This window comes from Chlamydotis macqueenii, chromosome 1 (assembly GCF_036417535.1).
Source record: "Chlamydotis macqueenii isolate bChlMac1 chromosome 1, bChlMac1.mat, whole genome shotgun sequence".
Taxonomy (NCBI): Eukaryota; Metazoa; Chordata; class Aves; order Otidiformes; family Otididae; genus Chlamydotis; species Chlamydotis macqueenii.
The window spans coordinates 38,983,289-39,003,911 of NC_141556.1; the positions used below are offsets into that span (position 1 = coordinate 38,983,289).

At 39.5% G+C, this 20,623-nt stretch overlaps 1 protein-coding gene across 1 annotated transcript in view; it reads left to right on the forward strand.

The window, feature by feature from the left end:
• MYRFL (myelin regulatory factor like) overlaps positions 1-20,623 on the forward strand; it is a 49,266-nt gene that overhangs the window by 12,062 nt on the left and 16,581 nt on the right. The window contains exons 3-13 of the mRNA XM_086740035.1: positions 840-907; positions 1,002-1,260; positions 2,732-2,823; positions 4,611-4,758; positions 7,979-8,174; positions 10,600-10,676; positions 11,924-12,034; positions 12,586-12,676; positions 16,925-17,125; positions 17,535-17,643; positions 18,100-18,209. Coding sequence (XP_086596161.1) covers positions 840-907; positions 1,002-1,260; positions 2,732-2,823; positions 4,611-4,758; positions 7,979-8,174; positions 10,600-10,676; positions 11,924-12,034; positions 12,586-12,676; positions 16,925-17,125; positions 17,535-17,643; positions 18,100-18,209 — 1,462 coding nt within the window. The remainder of the gene's footprint in view (positions 1-839; positions 908-1,001; positions 1,261-2,731; positions 2,824-4,610; positions 4,759-7,978; positions 8,175-10,599; positions 10,677-11,923; positions 12,035-12,585; positions 12,677-16,924; positions 17,126-17,534; positions 17,644-18,099; positions 18,210-20,623) is intronic.

The following is a 20,623-nucleotide window of genomic DNA, read 5'->3' on the forward strand; positions in this document are numbered from 1 at the left end:
GGAAACATTCAAGGCCAGGTTGGACGGGGCTCTGAGCAACCTGATCTGGTTGGAGATGTCCCTGCTCCTTGCAGGAGGGTTGGACTAGATGATGTTTGCAGGTCCCTTCCAACCCAGACTATTCAATAATTCTACGATTATTGGTCCCCTGCTATGTTCTTCCAGACAGAACTGGAAGATTGTGTGGGACTGAAAAAAAGGGAAAGCAGCTCATCACCTGTGGAAACCCCACATTAAGCTTCTGGATCTTTTTGGTGAGCTTGTAAAAGCTCTTGTTTCAAACTGGGCAAATGCGCTTCCCACCTGAGCGGCAGCCCTTGTTTCCCTCCACACTTGGGCTGCCTCGCACGATGAGCAAGGTGCTAAAATGGGACCTGCGGACATCTGATAGAAACTGAGTGCTTTGGGCAAAATAAAGTCTTAAGAAATTGGCTAGTGGATGAAGATGCTACAGATCTTTAGCCTGTAGTCTAGAGAGAATGGGTTTAAAGCCCTTGTGAGCTCTGTGTGTTGAGTCACTGGTGTGCCTGGAAGTAATTGAAGAATGGCTCATGGGAAGGAAGGAGGATTAAAGTCAGTGGATCTGGAGGGGGATTTGGGCAAGAGCTGTTAGGGATGGGGCCCCTAAACAGGGGAGAGGCAGAAGGCTATAGGAGATGGTCTAATGAAGTGTAAGTGACATTGCTCCTGTGAGAGGGGGCAGTAACCACATGAACAATGCTTCCTGAAGACCCTTGTCGGTAGCCTGGTGGCACCCCTCCAGCTGCTTTCAGCATTGCCTTGTGGTCGTCCTCCATGTCTTCACCCAGTTGAAATAAAAATCTCTTTTTCATCCCTAGGCAAAACAAGTTGCCAGACTCCCCACCGGATTCTGGATCAGAAGCGTGTTCTCCACCACAGCACCAGAGTAGGTCACAGGAATTTATTCTCTTTCAAGCTCATAGGAAGGTCTCCAGCTTCCCTTCCTTCTCCTTACTTTCTTGTCTGTTTACTTCTTACAGCCCTATGGTATGACACTACATGGCCCAGTGGGCTACAGCCTCCGCTCCCATGCCCATCAACTGTGGCACCCAGCAGGCTTCCCTGCAGGTTCATGGAGAGTCACTCTGACCCCACTGCCAGTGGACACCCCTGCAACATCCCCCAAGGCTGCTGTCTGAAGACAGAAAATGCTGCAACTCCTTGGAATAATTCTGCATCCTCCAGCTGTTTTGGTTTTAATTATTCATACTTTCAGCCCAATGCATCTCAGATTTCTGGGTAAATGTTACAGCTTTTATGCAAAGGATGAGAGAGAAAAAAAAAAGTAGAGCTGGTAGAAGGAGTGGTTTAAGATTGATGTAAAATCTCCTTGAGTGTAGGGTTTTCCACAGGATGGCAGTGTTTAGACGTTTTTGAGACACTTGTGACTGAGGGTTCTTTAACCATCTTGAAGTCCAGATTGGAAGTAGGAATGGTTTCAGTTTTTAAAACGTTAGAAGGCTAAAGAGGCATCAACAAGGGCTTCATAACTGGATTATAACAATATTCAGGCGTTTTGCAATACCTATTGCAGGGATTTGTCCATAGGGATCTTGCAAGTGTTTTGACAAGTGTCATCACAGAAAAAAAAACATATTGTCATATCTGTATAAGCAAATGAAATGGTATTCTTGTACCATCTGCCATACTCACCCACCAGCGTGCTGTGGATGCTTAATTATTTAAAATACACTGGGTTGTGCAAGCATCCAGCCATGATACCTTATAAGAATGAATTGACTGATGCATGCCAGAGGACGACCTCCATGGTTAAGGGGAGAGAAATGTGAATTCATCAGTGTTAGTCCTGGGCTTGCACATGCTCTGACCCTGTCTTCTCTTCTGTACAGAGCTTGATTATGTGTTACATGGGATGTGGGGGAAGGAAGCTGTGCTTCTCAGTGAAGCTATTTGTGTTCTTTATTTGTTTGTTTTCCAGTAGAAGGTGCTAGATGGTCAAAATCATATTGTTTTTTGAGGGAATACTTTTGTTATTGGAACTTACAAAATACTTCTTAAGCAAATGTAGAACTTTTGAAAAAAAAACAGAAAAAGAATGACAGTATGGTGGGCAGGCTTTTCTTCTGTTTCTGGAGAAACGTTACTTTTGAGTACCTGCTGGGCCTGACTGAGGCCTGGAGTTTGGCTTGTTTTTCCTCCATCCAGAATGAATAACCATCTGTCAGAATATTCTAGCTTACATTTTATGATATCAAAACTTTGGAAAAAGGTTTTTTTTTTCCCTTTGGACAAAGGAGCATTTTTTGAAATCTCAGTTTCTGGGAAAGGGGAAAAATGTAACCCACTAGTTGCCCCTTGAAATCTCTTCGTTAACGCATTGGTTTAACTGCTATTACTGTTTTCTGTATAAGAAGGAAAGTGAGTTCACACTTAGTGGACTACAATTATTCAAGATAAAGCTGTGATTTTAATAAAACCATGCCCCATATTGCACTGTTTAAGTTTTAAAAAAGAGATCAGCTTCTCTATTCATATAAAATAAAAAAAAAAACCCTTAATTTATGTTTTTTGAGGAAAAATTGCATAATTCAGTTTTAAGAAGCCAACAACAATCTCCTCCCCCTCGGCAAATCACAACTTGGGTGACAGTACAGTTAGAATGAGATATCTGGGCGTTCTCTTGTTAAAATTCTCTAGTATCTGTATTTATACTTATAAATGAGTAATGCAACATGTATTTTTAAAAAAGTATTTCTGCAGCATCAGGCAAAAAAAGGAAGCTCTCACAACTACTGGGAGATGCTACTGATTCTCCAGTCAGATCTCAGGACTTCAGTCAAGGTAAGCAACTGTGTGAAGATGAAGTTTAAAATATTTACTCGCCTATGGTATGAAGCATTAAGAGCTCCTGCTGGCTTTGAAGAGGTAGTGGTATTAACAGTTTGTACTCCACTACCAAGTTTGGAGGAATTTACGTTCTCAGTGTTTTTGAAAACCAGGACCTATTTATATTTGGCAAAGAGAGAAGCATTACAGGTTCATGTTTCCTGAGGACTCTCTGGACGAAATATTCTGCTCTTCTCCATGTATGAGCCTGCAGTAGATGATGCCATACTCTGCTGACTTTGCTTGGCACTAAATTGCCTGGGCAAAGAAACCGTCTTGGGTCAGCTTAACAGGCAATTCATATGGTGGAATAGCAAACAGATTGCAGTTTCCCTTTATCATCTCAACTCTGTATTTTTTCTACAAAGTGTATCCATGCGCAGGCTTGGTAAAAGCTGTGTGTTCTTCCCCACCCCTTCCCCAAATTAATTTGGTTCATTGTTCTGTCACGATAAAAATGCTAGGCTTTTATACCAATTGATAGAAAAAAGCTTATCAAGTGTGTACAGAAATGGATCAGCTTCTGTGAAGTGTGAGGCTCTCTCAGTTCATAATGAACAGTTTATCTGAGGAATTTCAGCCTTGTCTGTTAGTGGAAAATCTGAGAGTAGCTTGTTATTTCTTCAGAGTAACTTATTTTTAAGCATTAAATCAGTCTTTTAGAACACTTTTAATGAGTAGCAACTGGATTTAGTAGGCTGCTTATCCTTTGGTATCTTTTATTTGATCAGTGTTGCTTGATTATGACTGGTCCTTTAATTCTGCCACTGCTGGAAAGAGAAGATGAGCAGACACTTCCGTATCTGAAATTGCTATTGGTGTTTTTAATACTTAAAGACACAGCTTTGAAATGCACTTTCCTTGGGAGGCACTGATACACATGCTATTGGAAAAGGAACATCGCCGTTGGTAAAAATGACATGGGGATCATTTAGAAGTGAGATGTGAATTTTGTTACTGTGGTCTTATTTTAATATTTTCACTCTGCTCTATGTCAGAAGTGGGGAATTGCAAATGAAGCTTGGACCTGAACTGATTTTGTAGGCTCTGTCTTACTGTGCTGCCACTGCTGTGAACGGACCTTAGCTTATACACTCAATGACGTATTTTCTCCTGTCCTTACTGCACTCCGTTTATCTGCCTCTCTTATCACATTCTCCTCTTTCTTCGTAAAATGTATAATATCTCAGAGAATTATGGTTGACCCTGTCTATCTTTGAATAGTATAATATATAGTCAGAAAGCACTAACTAGATAACCAGGTGTAGTGGTGAATGTGCTTGCTGTTGGAAAACTGTGCCTCCTGCTTTGGAACGCAGTACCTGTCGCAGTAAGTTGGAGTGTATTCAGCTTACACCTGTAATAGAGAGAATGGGAAATACATGAAATTATTTTTGCTTAATTGCTTCGTGCAGTGTTGCAGATTTACAGTAAAATGCTTAGCATTCCTTTCCCCCTGCAAAGGAAACTAACTGTCCTTTTGGAGAGTATAGAAAAAGGAAGTTCTACTTATGTAATATTTTGCAAATCAGGAAAGCTGAAAAATTTATTTTCTAGAGCAGAGAAATATAACAGAATCTTTTGGCATAACTGCAAAGGACAGTCAGATTTAAATATATATGCAATATATTTGTGCTTTATATATATGTATATATATATGTAAATATATATATATAAATGTTAATGCAGGATTTTTGGCTAGTCACAAAAGCAATGACTGAATTGACACTATCTCTCTACAGCAACTGTTAAGGACTGTGCTGCTGAAGTGCAAGAATATGACAGTGATGGACAGAATGCAGCTTTGGAAAAATGCTGTCAAGCTCTAACATGGCAACCATATCAAACTTCTCAGTGGAACAGCTTATTTAACTCTAATTATGAAAAACTGTAAGCACTGACATTTGCACTTGGAAAAGGGGATTTCTTGGGTTTTGGTTTTTTTTTTTTTTTTTTTGCTAGTATTGTGGTTTTGTAGGAATAAATTATACATTTGGCATCCCTTGTTCTTACTGAAAATAAGACCGGAGAAGGAAGTATCGCAGGCGTGATGGGATATGAAGCTGCCTATGCATCAGATAAGCAGAACTTTAAACTCTGGTTGACATTCATGCCAAGTTTTCTGATTTCCCTTCAGGGATTTAGGGGCAAAAGAAGGACGAGTTTAACTTAAAATACTTGTTAATTTTTGTTTATTTTGTCAAGCACATTGGAGTAAGTAATTACTGAGCTTGTGGCACCTTTCCCTCTAATGGCTTAAAACATTAAAGAAAAATGGAAATAGAAGATATCTATATTACTTTCTGGGCTCATATAACTTAAGTCTTAATAACAAAGACATACATGTGTGATGTGCAACTATTTCATCAAAGATTTAGAGTTTTCCTGTATAAATCTGAACTGTAAATTATTTTTTTTGGCCACGTGATCTGGGAAAGGTCATTCCAAGTTCACTTTACATCCGTGGTTTTTCTCCATTTTAGTACTTAGTGAATGATCCCTTTTAACCAAACCCCTTCTACAGCATCTCATCAGTTCACCAGGATTAGTGCAAACAATTTGTCACTGTCTCCACAGGACTTAAATAGCGTAGTAAATTTTAATGTTCCTCTAGCCCAGCCTGCTAAAAGCACTCATGGGAGTTTGGAGTGAATCAGTGTCATTGCTGGACACTGATGTTCCCTGTTTGTGCACAGTGTGATGGGGGGCAGTACATGTTTTACTGTGTCCCACACAGCCCTTCCTCCTAAGGTATTGACATGACAAGAGAGCAGACGGCTCAGTGTCCATACCTTTCTACTCCTTGGGAGCTGGATGGGCCAAGAAATCTCTTAACTGTGTTTGTGATGTGAATTGTTACTGTAAATGGAAGTGGCTTCCAACTCCTGTTATGCTTTCAGTCAATGACTACATTAGAGCTGTGAGCTGATGGTGGGAGATTGCTCTCCTGCCGCTACCCAGTTACTTGTTGGTTCCCATACACTTAAAATTGAAGTTCCAGACTTACATTTCTTGGTGGCTTGTGTCAACAAAGACAATGTGATACTGAGCATTAAAGCATCCAGATACGTGTACCATTACCATTACCTCGGAAGGGGACTGAGATATTATTTGCAGAGGAAGTCTGTTACTTTTCAGTGAGGTCAATGGTAGTGCCTTTGTTCCAAGGTGCCCTATAATTATGGCACAGTGCACAGATTTGCTGAGTAGTAATCTTGTATTCTGTTAGCCTCAAAGGAGTGATGTGCTTAGCACTGCTTAGCATAGATGGATTGGGCCTGTACCTCAAAATTGCCGTGCTGGCCTTAAGGGCATTTCTCGGGTTTATTATTATTTTCGATTTTATTCATCCAATATTTTAACCTTTTGATTATTTCATTTTCACAACTAAATGCTGTTAGCTGAGGTAGCTTCATTAGAAAAGGTTACTCTGCCATTAACTATGCCCTGCATTGTGTCTACTTGGCACTTTCTTAGCCCCTTGCCCTATTACTATGCTGATTGGTGGGATTCTGTTGCAAAGATGTTGTCTGAAGACTCAAGTTCTGAATAGAAAGAGGAATTCAAAGTGTATTTCTAGTAGGGATGCTTGTGTGACAGGGATTGCTACCTGAAAGTTCTTCCAAGTTTTACGGTACTGCTTGATAAGACTGACCATTCTTTGTGCAATCAGATCAAAATACGTATTTGCTTTTAAATACTGTAAATGGCATACTCAGAAAATCATAAGCAGGAAATTCCTCTTTGGGAGTCTGTGTTCCAAGTGATTCAACTTGGAGAAATGGAAATATGTACTTTTGCTTCTCAATCTGTTTGCCTGCCTGTAAGCAAATACTCTCAGATTGCTTTAAGAATATCAGCTAACGAGCTTGCTTCACACCTAAATCTGAAAAATGACTTATTTCCCTACTATGAAACACATACATTTCCTACATAAATAAAAAGCATTGCCAGTTTTAGGAAGAAGATTAAGAAGTTTTGCTTCCTTAATAATGATCGTTTGAGGAGATGGTAGACACTGTTATAATTTCAAATATGAATTAACACATGACTTAGTAGTTGTGAAGTAGCTACAAAGTAGTTTTCTCTTTATTCCCTGTCTCAGATAATTGGTGTTTGTTTGAAAGGGGCCTTTTGCTCGTAATTTTTAAAAAGATAATAAAGTCTGTACGTTTCTTGTAAAGTCTGTACATTTTGATATTTCCAACTAATAATATGCAAACGAATGTATGAGTTCTGAAAAGCCATCTTCAGTAATTGTATTAATGAGAGGTTCTCAACAGCATCAGACGAGATCATCATTATCAAACTTTCATTAGCAAGAAAAGCCAATGCCCATGTAAGAGAACCTTGCCATGTAGTCCCTTATTTCAGAATTATCTGTCACTTAAATCAGAGGACTGGAAACAGTGTTGGGATGGTGAGTTCGCTGGCTCTTTTAGAAAGATCTTTTGATACCTTTCCTTGTTTGCTGTGAATCATAAGGACATAATACTTTTTGGGTGACAAAATTAGTCCTTTGAATAAATAGAACAGGGTTTCCTTAGCTGAGGTAGGATGGACAACATTATAAAAGAGAGTTTTATAGTCACGTGGCCAGATGGTCAGTATCGATAGCTTTTCTTTTAGCCTGAGTAAAGCCTTATTTGAATCCCAACAGCTTCTGCAGAAGCACTTGGTGGGGAAATTCAGGAACAAAATGGGGAGCCATGCTGGCTCATTATTGTCTGCAGCATTAGTTCATCTCTGTTTGTAGCAATGTTATAATGAATGCCTGAATACACTAAAAGGTTTGGTTGTGCTTTTAGGTGAACAGAGTTCCTTTATACTAGATTTGTAAGTGAGGATTATGTAAGCTTCTCCGCCTCTAGTTTCCAAACATTTCATGTGACTAACTAGAATTACATTTTATATGCATTTTCATTTTTACACCTCTAAGACGCTAGGAAGAAAATACTGGTAGAACTGGTGATTGTAAAGATGTATTTTGGCTCCCATTTTGTCAGTAAAAATCAGATGGATTTTCAGACCACATAAAAAAATAGGAACTCAAGATGTCACTCAGATATGCCCGTACTTAAAGTGCTGTTCTTTCTTCTTACTTTTGTAGACCCGCTGTAGAATATCACATTGTCACAGATAAAGGATTTAATTTTTCAACAACAGATGATGCCTTTGTGTGCCAGAAGAAGAATCATTTCCAAATCACGGTTCATATTGGAATCACTGGACATCCAAAATATGTCAAAACGCAGCTGGGGGGGAAACCAATAGAAAAGTTTTACTTGAAAGCTTTTGGAATAAAGGCAAGTATTTCTCCTCTTTGTGATGATTACATTTAATAAGTTAGTATGTTATTATCTATAGGCTAAGCTAATAACTGAAATGAACTCCTTTCTTAGCAATTTTTGACCAAGAACTGACAAAATTGAACTCTATTTAGTGACTTCTGTGTGGAACTTTTTTGCAAAAAAAGTGATGGTTTATGGGTACTTGTGCTGATACATGCTGGAAGACATCACATTGGAGAGCAAGGAGGTGGTTGGTGACAGCCAACATGGCTTCACCAAGGGCAGATCGTGCCTGACCAATTTGGTGGCCTTCTATGACGGGGTGATGGCATCGGTGGACAAGGGACGAGCAACTGACATCATCTACCTGGACTTGTGCAAAGCTTTTGACACTGTCCCGCATGACATCCCTCTCTCTAAACTAGAGAGACATGGGTTTGATGGATGGACCACTCGGTGGATAAGGAGTTGGCTGGATGGCCGCACTCAGAGAGTGGTGGTCAACGGCTCAATGTCCATGTGGAGACCGGTCACGAGTGGCGTTCCTCAGGGGTCTGTGCTGGGCCCAGCCCTGTTCAACATCTTTGCTGGTGACATGGACAGTGGGATAGAGTGCACCCTCAGCAAGTTCGCCGACGACACCAAGTTGTGTGGTGCCGTCGACACGCTGGAAGGGAGGGATGCCATCCAGAGGGACCTTGACAGGCTGGAGAGGTGGGCCTGTGCGAACCTCATGAAGTTCAACCAGGCCAAGTGCAAGGTCCTGCACCTGGGTCATGGCAATCCCAGGCACAAATACAGGCTGGGCAGGGAATGGATTGAGAGCAGCCCTGAGGAGAAGGACTTGGGAGTGCTGATGGACGAGAAGCTTAACATGAGCAGGCAATGCGCCCTTGCGGCCCAGAAGGCCAACCGCATCCTGGGCTGCATCAAGAGGAGCGTGGCCAGAAGGTCGAGGGAGGTGATTTTCCCCCTCTACTCTGCCCTGGTGAGACCCCACCTGGAGTACTGTGTCCAGTTCTGGAGCCCCCAGCACAAGAAGGACATGGACCAGTTGGAGAAGGTCCAGAGGAGGGCCACGAAGATGATCAGAGGGCTGGAGCATGTCTCCTATGAGGACAGGCTGAGAGAGTTGGGGCTGTTCAGCCTGGAGAAGAGGAGGCTCTGGGGAGACCTGATAGTGGTCTTCCAGTACCTCAAGGGGGCCTACAAGAAAGATGGGGAAAGGCTGTTTAGTAGGGCCTGTTGTGTTAGGACGAGAGGTAATGGTTTTAAAATAGAGGGGGGTAGATTTAGATTAGAAATTAGAAAAAAATTTTTACGATGTGAGTTATAGAACACTGGAACAGGTTGCCCAGAAGGGTGGTGGAAGCCCCATCCCTGGAAACGTTCAAGGCCAGGCTGGATGAGGCTCTGAGCAACCTGATCTAGTCAGGGATGTCCCTGCTTCTTGCAGGAGGGTTGGACTAGATGACCTTTGAAGGTCCCTTCCAACCCAAACCATTCTATGATTCTATGATTCTACGATTTGCCTGTTTGCCACAGTTTCACTGACTTCTCTCTTTGGCTGAAATTTTATTCCTTTTGTGGTCAGTGCAGGGGCATCATTTGGTGTGTATGTGGCCAGTCTACCCATCAGTTAAAAAGATGTGTTGAAAAAAAACTCAGAAAGCAAAGAAAAAGAATCAAATCTCTTTTTCCTGGAGAGGTCACCTGTAGAAAACCAACACACTTTCCTCATTTCTTCTTGCCAGGCTTTCCATTTTCATTTTAACAACCCAATTCTTCCCAGACAGTATGGGTCCACAAGCTTGTATATACAAAAGCAGTAAGAAATTTTCATCTTTCTGAAAGATTTTACCAGGTTTTTTACTTACTACCAGAAGTCAGTGATTAAAAAAAATCCATGTAGCTGTTTTGCAAGGCATTTACTACCAGTTTTGCTTAATGTGTTCTAATGCAGAAGAAATTAGTGAATATTACTGTCATCTGTTCCCATCTGAAGCAGAGTGCTGCTTAATACCATTCCAGAAAGGTACAGAAATTTACATTAAAATAACTTATGGAACTACCTTGCATAGGTGCAATTCTCATGTTAAATATCTACATTTGTGCTTTGGGATAGAATGAGCTAATAGCAGTCTAGATTCAGAAAGCAATTTTTCTTTTGCAAATTGATGCATGACTTTTTCTTTTTCTTTTTTCTTTTTTTTTTTTTCCTTTCAAATTATGTCCACAGAATGACTTGAGGCTTCAGGCTAGCTGTCAGGTGTCAATTGATCAGGAGTCAATTCCCGTGTTACTTTCTATGTAGCTCCATGAGAAATAACAGAGATTTCACTGTTTCAGACACAATTTGCCTGTTAATTTCTGTTTCAAACTGTATGTGCTTGAAAATTTAATATTCTTGTCATTTTTGGAAATTCTTTTTTCTTTATAGGTGGAAGCTCCAAATCAAACAATTGCTATTGAACAGTCACAGTCAGATCGAAGCAAAAAAACTTTCCATCCTGTTAAGTAAGAATTTTGAGAAATTTATTAAATTTTATTTCAATATGTGATTGGTCTGAAATGTGAAGTAGTTGTTTTTTTTGGAAACTTGTAGTAGATCTAAGCTGTTTTTCTGATGTTTTTCCAAGTTCCATTCTGGGTGTGCACATAGAGTCACAGCAGTAATGTATACCTAGTCTCCCTTCATTATGGAAAATTTTCAGCGGCTTTATAGATGTGTTAAGTATGCCTATCCAAAATATTTATATTCAGCTGGCAACACTGTTGTATGGTGTTTAGAGCAGTATGGCAGATGCATTTCCCATCTTAAAGATGTCAGTAATGTTCCTGTTCTACGTAGGCATGAAATGTGTTTGCAGTGCTTTTAAGGGAGAGTGTCTCTGCTAGAAACATACATGCAGCTTCTCCCTGGATCTCTCTGCAATTCTTCTGCATCTTAACTCACTGGCAGAATCAATGTTCTTCTGGCACAAGTGTCTTCTGTTGGAGCTGTTCTGTTTGCTATTAATAATTAAATAAACCTTAAAACAGAAAAAGATAAGACAGTGTCAAGTTTGACAGGACAGTGCTGGGATAAAGGCTGCAATATATAATCTTCAAAAAATGAACTTTGAGCTTAGGAGAAGAGCTCAATTTTCACTAAATTGCCTGTATCATGGCATTTTTCTTCCTTTTGCATACTGATGAATAGATTGTCGGTGTGTGTAAATTGTTTCATGGGTGACTGTTCGGTGGACTGTGGTTTTCTCCATGCAAACTCTATATTCATATTATTCATATTATTTATGACAGTACCACTTTGTATTTGAGACATAGGTGTATATTTTATACTTCCAGACATACAAATTAGATGCAGGTGAAAAAAAGCACCAGCAGTAAAATTTATTTATTTAAATGTCGAAATTCGTATCCAATAATAAGCATTGTTAACCTTGGCAAACAACAAATACCCATCATATGGAACACATATGGTTTTATTATGTTCAGGACAGACAATGAAACGCAAGACTCCTATTATTAAGAACAGTTTCCCACTGCTCATGCTTTATCTTTTTTATCTCCTTGACATAATCACAGGTTTTAATGCATTTTTATATACCAGGGGTACTGCTTTTTTTTTTTCTGGAATTCCTCTTTCTTTCATTTGTCAGTTTTTCTAAGAACTCTCTTGATGAGTTTGAGGAAATCTGGCTTGAGCCAGGTAGATCTTTAAATGCTTATTTCCCTGATTCTTTTTTCCTTTTCTCTTTTAGAGTTGACCTGCCAGGGGACCAGATAACTAAAGTAACACTGGGAAGGTTGCATTTCAGTGAAACAACAGCAAATAATATGAGAAAAAAGGGGAAACCTAATCCTGACCAGAGGTATTGCTGTAGCTGGTTGGCCTGTGTGTGTGAGGTGGAAAAGAGAAGGTCTACTTTAGAATGGAGCAGATGTTTGTGAAAAATCTCAGCATTGCCCAATCCTGTGATTTTTTAAATTTCAAATTCTGTGATACTTAAAGGCAAGTCACAGAATGATTTGAGAATAAAAGAAAATACCCCATCTTCATGATTAGAGATTGTTTCAGGAAATCTTCAGAATGTTGACTGACAAAATCAGGAAGCTAAAAAAACAAATAATGATCATTTTCTTCTGGGGAGAGAAGGGTCTTAATCTCTGAGTCTTCATTACTTAAATTTGTCAAAGTTACTCTTCTCTTTGTTCATTCTCAGTGATTGTGGGGATCGAAAGAGCATGTTATTTGAGAGTGAAGGAAATATTTTTTTTCATATTGTAATGTAAATATATTTTTAATTTTTTCTGGCTATCTTTTTATGTATCAGTAATAGCAGTTGCATTTAAAACATTTTATTTTTACCTATGAGAAAATGTTATTTCAATTATTGTCTTGATTAAATCAATTTCAAATTAGATACTTCATGCTGGTAGTTGGACTGTATGCTGTCTCTCAGGACCAGTTCTACCTACTGTCTGCAAATGTCTCTGAAAAGATTATTGTGAGGGTAGGTAGAAATTTATATTGCTTTCACGTGAAATGTATTTACTGTTTTGATACTCACAGGAGACTAGGGGGGGTGATGCTTGCACATAAAAATTACCATTGACTTGAAAAGCTTGAGGAAAAAAAGTACAGTTGCATACTGTATGAGTATGTTATCTTTTAATGATTGGGATTTTAAAATGTTAAAAGTAGAACTATAGAAGACTTTAAAAAGAAAGCTTGTTGTGAATTCCAATACAAAATACATTGATTTTTCTAGATTGTTTTTTCTTTGAGGTGAAACAATTTCCTGCACTTGTCAGGAATTTGGTAAGTGCTTTCATTGGCTAGATGCTTCATTTTCAAAGGAGGACGAGAATTAAAAAAAATGCAAGGAAGGGAGGTCCGGCAGCTCTAGGAAGATTAAGACTTATAGCTGATCCTTTCCAGTGTGTTTCCAGAGTGTTCCAGCTCTTAATTTGGTGGTTGTCATAGAGGTTTCAAAACAGAAAAAGGACGAATTGGTTTCACTTCCTCATGACCGTTACTTTTCAATCCCCTGATCCATAGACGCTTTTCCTTTCAGTACTCAGCTTTACCTTAGAGTTAGACTTGGAAGAGAGAAAAACCCCAGAACTCCATTGTTGCAGGTGCTATGCAGGGTTAGAGTTAGGAGAGAAAGTGCAGAGCCCCAGCATGAGTGGGGTTGCAAGGGGACTGCAAGGGAAGGAAGGGGCTGCCAAAATCTTTCAGTCCTGGCCCTTTTTTGTGTCACCAGTAGCTGCTGGTTAATGTGTGAACTGGGCATAGTCTGGGGTTATGGTGATTTCTGGGGTGAAGATTATGTTTAGTGCTTAGAAACACAGGAAATGCCTATGTGCCACGTGGCAGGGCTGCAAAGGATGGTGAGGGCCTCTGGAAAATTGCAGTCCAGTGAACTTTTTTGTGTGGGCCAGTCAAGGAGCTGCTGCTTGGTTGCTCGGAGCCTTTCTAGTCCTTGGCTTATGATGAGCAATAGGCACAGGGTTTTGTTTTAGAATCAAGACCAAGAACTCCAGTGTAATAAGCATGGCTGGGAAGGGGCTCCTAGAAGAAGGTGAGGGCTGTCAAAAGCTTTTAGTCCTGGCATCATTTTTTGTAGGCCATTGCTTGGGTCCTCTGTGGTGGCACATCATCTGCCTAGGCTTAGGATCACAGCCTGGTTTAGCGTTCGGAGAGAGCAAAAGTGCAAATCTTCAGTATGTGTGGTGTTGCACAGGGGCTCACAAAGGAAGATAAGGGCTTTCAGACAGTTTAATCCTGTCTTCTTTTCTGTCTGGGCCATAACTTTGTGTCCTCTTGTGCCATAAACCCTTTTCTTGCAGTTACAGTTAGGTTTTTGAGCGCTATATAGCCGAGAGCTCTTTTCTGGATGGAGCTGCGAAAAAAAGCTTTGAAAGTGATGTTTGGAGTTCGGTAGTTTTCTGCTCTGCTGAGAATTTTTATCATCCTGGCTGTTGCTGTGGGTTCTTTTATTTTGGGACACTGAAGCATTGTGTTTTTATCATTTCTACATATTTAGTCCCATTCCTTTTTTTGTCCATCAATTTCCACAATACTGCTTTCGTCTGAATTTCTCTTTCTGCATCTTAGCAGTGTTACAAATATTGCCTCTTTACTAATTTGGGAAAGCTGTTGAATTTTCACATTTGACTCATCCTTGGGATTATTGTTACCTTATAAAAGATACATTTTAATCTAAGATTTAGAAATTTACATTTTTCTACCGTTTTTGATGTTAGATTCTTTTGAAATTTCAATGAAGAGAGCTTCTTCAATGTGTGTGTGAGACAGATTTTTAATATGAATCCAGAGAATAAGATTTTGCAAATCTGGCTACTATTCCCAGCAAAGAAAAAAGAAGGTAGAAAAGCAGAAGGATCAAGAGGCTGTGATTTGAAGTGGTGAAAATGTCAACAGGAAAACTGGAAAGAAAAAAAAAAGTAATTTTCCACATGTCTGACAGGGCTTGAGTGGCAGAGTACAGTGAGCCAGCTGCTGGTTACCTTAAAGTTGCAAAGCTGTGCAAATGCACTGTGAGAGAAAGCAACTCATGTTCTGGCCCTTTATACACTCAAACGTAATGTAACACAAGTACCGGCTGAGTAGTGGTTATCAGGCACATCAGATCATGCTCTACTTGTGACAAACAGTGGTAAGTGCACAGCGCCATGCATTGTAGATGGCAAAGCCTTGTGAAAACCTGGCTTCTTTAAATGAGTGGGGACTTTTTATCGTGCTCATACTTTTGTTCAGACTCAAATTTTAAAGTTTGAATTCAAACTTAAAGTAAAATTAACAAAATTAATTATTGAGACAAAATGCCTGTTCTAATTATACACACTCCATGGGTTTTTTGGTGTTCTTTGAAAGACCCTGTTTCTTTGACATGAAATTTCTAACAGGAGCTAATTTTAAACATTACAGAGGATTTTAGAGAATTTATGAATATATTTATTCAGTTAAAATGACATTTGGTTAACTAGATAGTAGTAATTATTTGTTTTTCCAGATGGTCACCTCCTCAGGAACTGCTATTTTTAGACTTCATAGGTCTTTGGAACCTTGCAAACAGGTTTTGAATGTAATTTATACTTCATTATCTCAGTTGCTGAGTAAAAGCAAAATTCGTTTGGTAGCTGTGACTTGCAGAAATTAGTATTAGTAAGTGAATTTGTTCCTGCCCATTTCATTGAGCAGTGTTTCCCACCAATCCAAAATCACAAATAAATGAAAAAAAAAATCATTATTCCATTTTATTTTTGAGGCATATTCATGAAACTTAAGCTCCTCAGAGTATCAGAAGACTTTTGATTTAGTGACTTAATGTTTTTGTATGTGTTTTGTTGTGGAAACGCCCGCAAAGAGACAAATACTTCCTGGGCCATAGTTTGTTGGACATTTCATTTTGGGGCAGCACTGGATGAACAATGCTTGACTCATTTCTGCTCCTGTCGGGCTTTGTGCTCCTGTGCCCACACTCTTCCTCAGCCATGCTGGTACAACTGTTTTTCCAGGGCACTGCAGTTAACAGGAATGGGGACTGATATGTGTTAAAAATAAGTCTATTTTTTTGTGCTTGGTTAATTTTAAGTCAGACTGGTTCCTCCATTGTCATCTCTGTTGGTGTTTTAGGAGAACAGAGGGCTGGCAGGTGGAGATGGGTGATGAGGTGATATGGGCTGCCTACACTGGTTTTGCTGCCAGAAGAAGTGTACATCAAACTGTGGCCTTGGGGCATAGTTTGGATGCCTTTCCTCCCCCTGTGTCACAGTTCTCTCTTCCCTGAGTTGTGCTGAGGTGGTTGTCTGTCTGGCATGGCTGCAAAATGATTGCAGGAAATAGAATGGGCCTGAAAAATAAACCTCAGCCATACAGAACCTAACATCCTCCATGGTTGTGGCTCCCCAGCAGATGTTTTCGTAATTGTGAAAAAGGGAGTGTGTGTGGGAGCAGTCTCCTTATCCCTTCCTGCCTCCTCTCCTGCTCCTTGTTTTAATATTGTCGTTGTGGAGCAAGGCTCCACTGTACTAGATACTGTGTAAACAGAGAACAAAATTAGTCCTTTCCACAAGTGGTTTGCAGTTAAATTTGTAATTTACCATTTAGGTAATGCAGTTGGGCTTCTTTTCTCCACTTACTTGTTTTAAATAGTTATTTCTAGAAACCTACAATACATGCCATTTATGGTTTGGAGCATCTACTTTAGGATAGTAGGACCTGCGAATGCAAACCAAGATCACCTCTGATCTGTTCAGCACAGGCTTTCAATATATGCTGGAAGAGTTTGTGAAATGGCACATGAAAGAAGAAAAACTGGTATGGCCAAAGCATGTTAAAAAAAATAATTTTTGAACCACATGTATTTAATCTCTGCCTTATTTCTTATTTTCTGATTTCCAGCTTCAGCTAAAATTTGCTGGTAAATAAATGGTGATGTGGCATAATATGAAACTTAAAATTTGGAAAGCTTTGGACATTGATAATTTAGCTTAAGGTGATAATAAAATTGAATTCAAGGAGAAAAGCAGTGAGGCCAATGCTATATGAGCAGAAACACGTACTTAGAAGTGACTCCACTCTGTTTTTTTCTGTTGATGTGTTAGAAAAGCTCTTGAATACAATTTAAATATTAAAGACTTGGCATTTCATTTTCCTTGTATTCCTGATGGAATAAGCAATAGTACATCTATACTATACTGTATCTTTAAACATATTTTTTTTCTTCCAGGCGTCTAACCCAGGGCAGTTTGAGAATGACAGTGATGTACTGTGGCAGCGAGGACATGTTCCAGAGACGATAGTCTATCATGGTCGAGTAGGAATTAACACAGATGCACCAGACGAAGCACTGGTTGTCTGTGGAAATGCAAAAGTTATGGGCAGAGTTATGCACCCATCTGACAGCCGAGCAAAACAAAATATCCGGGAGGTGAGGGCTGTGGACTATTTAGGGCATTTATGTTTGCACGACAGCACATGTGTTGATCATTGTTCTGACATGTGAGGCAGCTTCTTTATCCTGGGTGTGCTGAAATGTTGGCCTAAAGAAGTCAAGTGTGCCACTGTGCTCTGTAGAGCCATTGCCTGTGGACCTTGGAAGAGGCTGACAATAGAAGCTGGGGATATCTGTGCGAATGGAAGTTGCCAGACTGAAGGGTAGCTGGCAATACAAATACGAATAGCACTCTGCTAATGGGGAACGGGAAGATTGTCCATATTTTTCGATGTGAAGGTTGGCCAAGTCGCTGTGTCGGGCTTGTTGCTGTCTCAGTGATATCTTAGATGCCATGACCATTCTTAATGTTTCAACATATGAATCTTGGTATTTGTCTAACTAGGTCGATACGAATGAGCAGTTGAGAAGAATAACACAAATGAGACTGGTGGAGTATGACTACAAGCCTGAATTTGCATCTGTTATGGGAATAAAAAATACCCATGAAACAGGTATTCAGTCAGTTCTGTCCCTATTTTTCATTAACTTCCACTGTTGTTCATTGTGCCACAGTGCCTTTTAACACCCTGGTATTTCATCCTAATTTCTTATGATACTAAAATTGCACACTTTGCTGTTTTTCTCTTGTGATGTAAAAATGCCCGAATTAAGTATTTCTGGTAATTATTCAACTTCTGTTTCGTTTTTTGAAGATAGGAGGTTATTTTTGCAGAGATTTAATGAGAATGAAATATGTGATCACAAACTATTTTGTTCTTATTGCAAAGATATGGGAATTCTAAAGGTTTCTGTTTCTTTTCTGTGAAAAAAAAAAAGTGAAATCCTGGATTTTCCTATCACAGATAAATTCTGTATCATGTTTGGCCCCAACTGTAGCTTTTAGGATGAGCAATTCAAAGCACACAACCTGTGTTTGCTGACTTTAGTTTCTGTTATCTTGTGAGTAGGAATAATAGCCCAGGAAGTGAAGGAGTTTTTACCTCAAGCTGTTCGAGAAGTTGGAGATGTTGCTTGTAATGATGGAGAAAAAATAGAAAACTTCCTCATGGTTGACAAGGTATGATCTTGAGAGAGAAAGTGGGGTTGTGTATTTAGACTGTTCCTTTAGAATATGGAGCTATAAACACACACTGTGCTTTATACAAAGATGTTGGCCTGCAGTTGTGTTTACAAAAATAGTGTTTGGCAAATCATTGAGAAACACTGAACCACCAGGTGTTAGTAAATGGTGGAGTCTTTTAATGACAAAAAGTATTTACATTAAAATCTTGTTATAGCAATAAATAAACATACAATAAAAGAGAAAAGGAAAAAAACTAACTTTGATGAATAAAGATGGATAATAATTTTATAGCATTGGTCCAACAAGTGAGAATCCAAAACATTCTTTTATGTTTAAGTGCTTAAGTTAATTAAGTGTTCCAGAAGTGAGTTAAACGATGATGGCATTTTGTTTGTTAAATAAAAACTTTCTTACTCTAAAGTGTAGTCACTTTATACCAAATACAACTGCTAGCTCTGTGTGCTCTGTGGAAAGGGTTTTTTTTGGCCATCTGAAATCCTTATTATAGCTTCAAAATCATACACTATAAAATGTTTATGACACATAAAGTAGTTACCATGCTCATAGGGTGGAAACAATGCCTTAGTCTATTGTCCTGTGCTCTCTTCCCCCACTTTTCCTGTAGAAACAGAACTGCAAGGGACTGTCAGTCACAAAGTCGAGTCACACATGACTGCAGACAGTGCTTGTCCACAACATTGCTCAGAGCGGCCCCTCTGCTGTGTGCTGAAACACTGCAGGTCGAGGACCACTTCCCAGCTTTTTCCAGCTTACAGCTGATAATAAGAAGGGGGAGGTTTTACAGATTGTTAACGTTTTCTGGATGATGTCGTGAACATGATCCTGTATTTGTTAAAATCATGCATTCTTTCACTATTCTGTAGAAAACACAAGTTTGCACCACCAAACTTGGAGAAAATCTCTATTAAAAATATATTACATTTCACTTGTCTTCTTTTGATTGGCTGCAAATAAATTAAATTTGTAAGTTATATCTGTTAGGCTATGTTCCATATAAAGGAAGCATGGATTAGACACCTTGAATAAAGGTGCAGAAGGAGAGCTTTACTATTGAAACGGAGACTTTTAGAAATTTTGCCGTATTTTGTTAGGGTTCCAACCTGTAGCTAATTTCTAGATATATATATATTTCTGGAAATATCTCTCTTTGCTGAAATATCACACAAAATACTGTCTGTTTGACCCCATTGTGTTTCCTTTCTCCTCTGTAGCTTGGATCTCTGGACAGCACTTGCCAGGATGTGCTCCAGGGATGTGACCTTGCACCCTGCGGGGCAACGTCGATGTGGCCCAAGCAGGAATGAGTTGTTAGAGCAATGGCTTATTTACTACTTAGCTTTTTCTTGACTATTTGGCTAGATCTGAGATCACTTCACAAACACTTTGACGTTGTTTTCATCTGGCAGTGCAACCTGTGCTTTTTAATCTTTCGCCTGACACCTGTGGGAGAGCATGTGAATGTCAGTTCTGTGATCTCTGGGGAGACAGGGGCAGGAGACATCTTTGTTTAGCAGTTTAAGATATACATTGAATTCAGAGCTTTGTGACATCTGACGTCCCAGCTAGAATATCCACTCCAAATATCCTGAGCTCCCAACTCAAGAATAGCTCAGCACCTCGAGTAGTAAGTGGACAGTAGTTCGTATCTTTGCTTTTGGTTAGGGAGGTGATGAGGCCTTGAATTTTGTTATCCTCATATTCCAAGTTTAGTTCCAGATAAGCAAGGTATTGGATGGTTTGGTTGTGTCTCTTTGTCAGGTGCCTGCTTAGTGCTGTCAGACTCTGTAAAATCAATTGATTGTGTTACACATTTGAACCAGGCTCTGTTACTTTCTAGAGAAATGTCTCAACCCTGTGGAAATTTGCTGTTTTGGGACAAGAATCTTTCTTCTCTTCTCAACTTCACTGTGCTCAGTTCGTCATCAGTGAGGCAGTAAAACTCTCATCTGTCTTTTTTTTTTTTTCCCCAAGTAAAGTATTCCTTCATTTTGCCAGATGAGCCATGTTCTCATCTACTCGAAGTCACCTAGAAAGGATTCATGCATGATTTTAAGAGAATGGAAAGGGCAGCTGGTACATCTCATTGACAGGAGAACAAGTGATTGTGTAAATGATTTCAGAGTTCTAGGCACAGGAGGTTATTTTTAGGTCACTTTTTAGTTAAACAGGCTGTTGGTCTTCTGGCAGTAGAGAAGTTTGCAGCTTACCACTGATATCTGTGCTCTGGTTCTGTTTATACAAAACACCGTCTGTTTCTGTGGAATGCAGTCGCCTTTAAAAGAAAGGTGTGTGTGAAAGGCAACGTGAAAGGCAAAACTCTGCTTTTGACTTACTTCTGCATGACTTGACTAGACTGGAACACTTAGCAACATTAACTGCAGTAATAG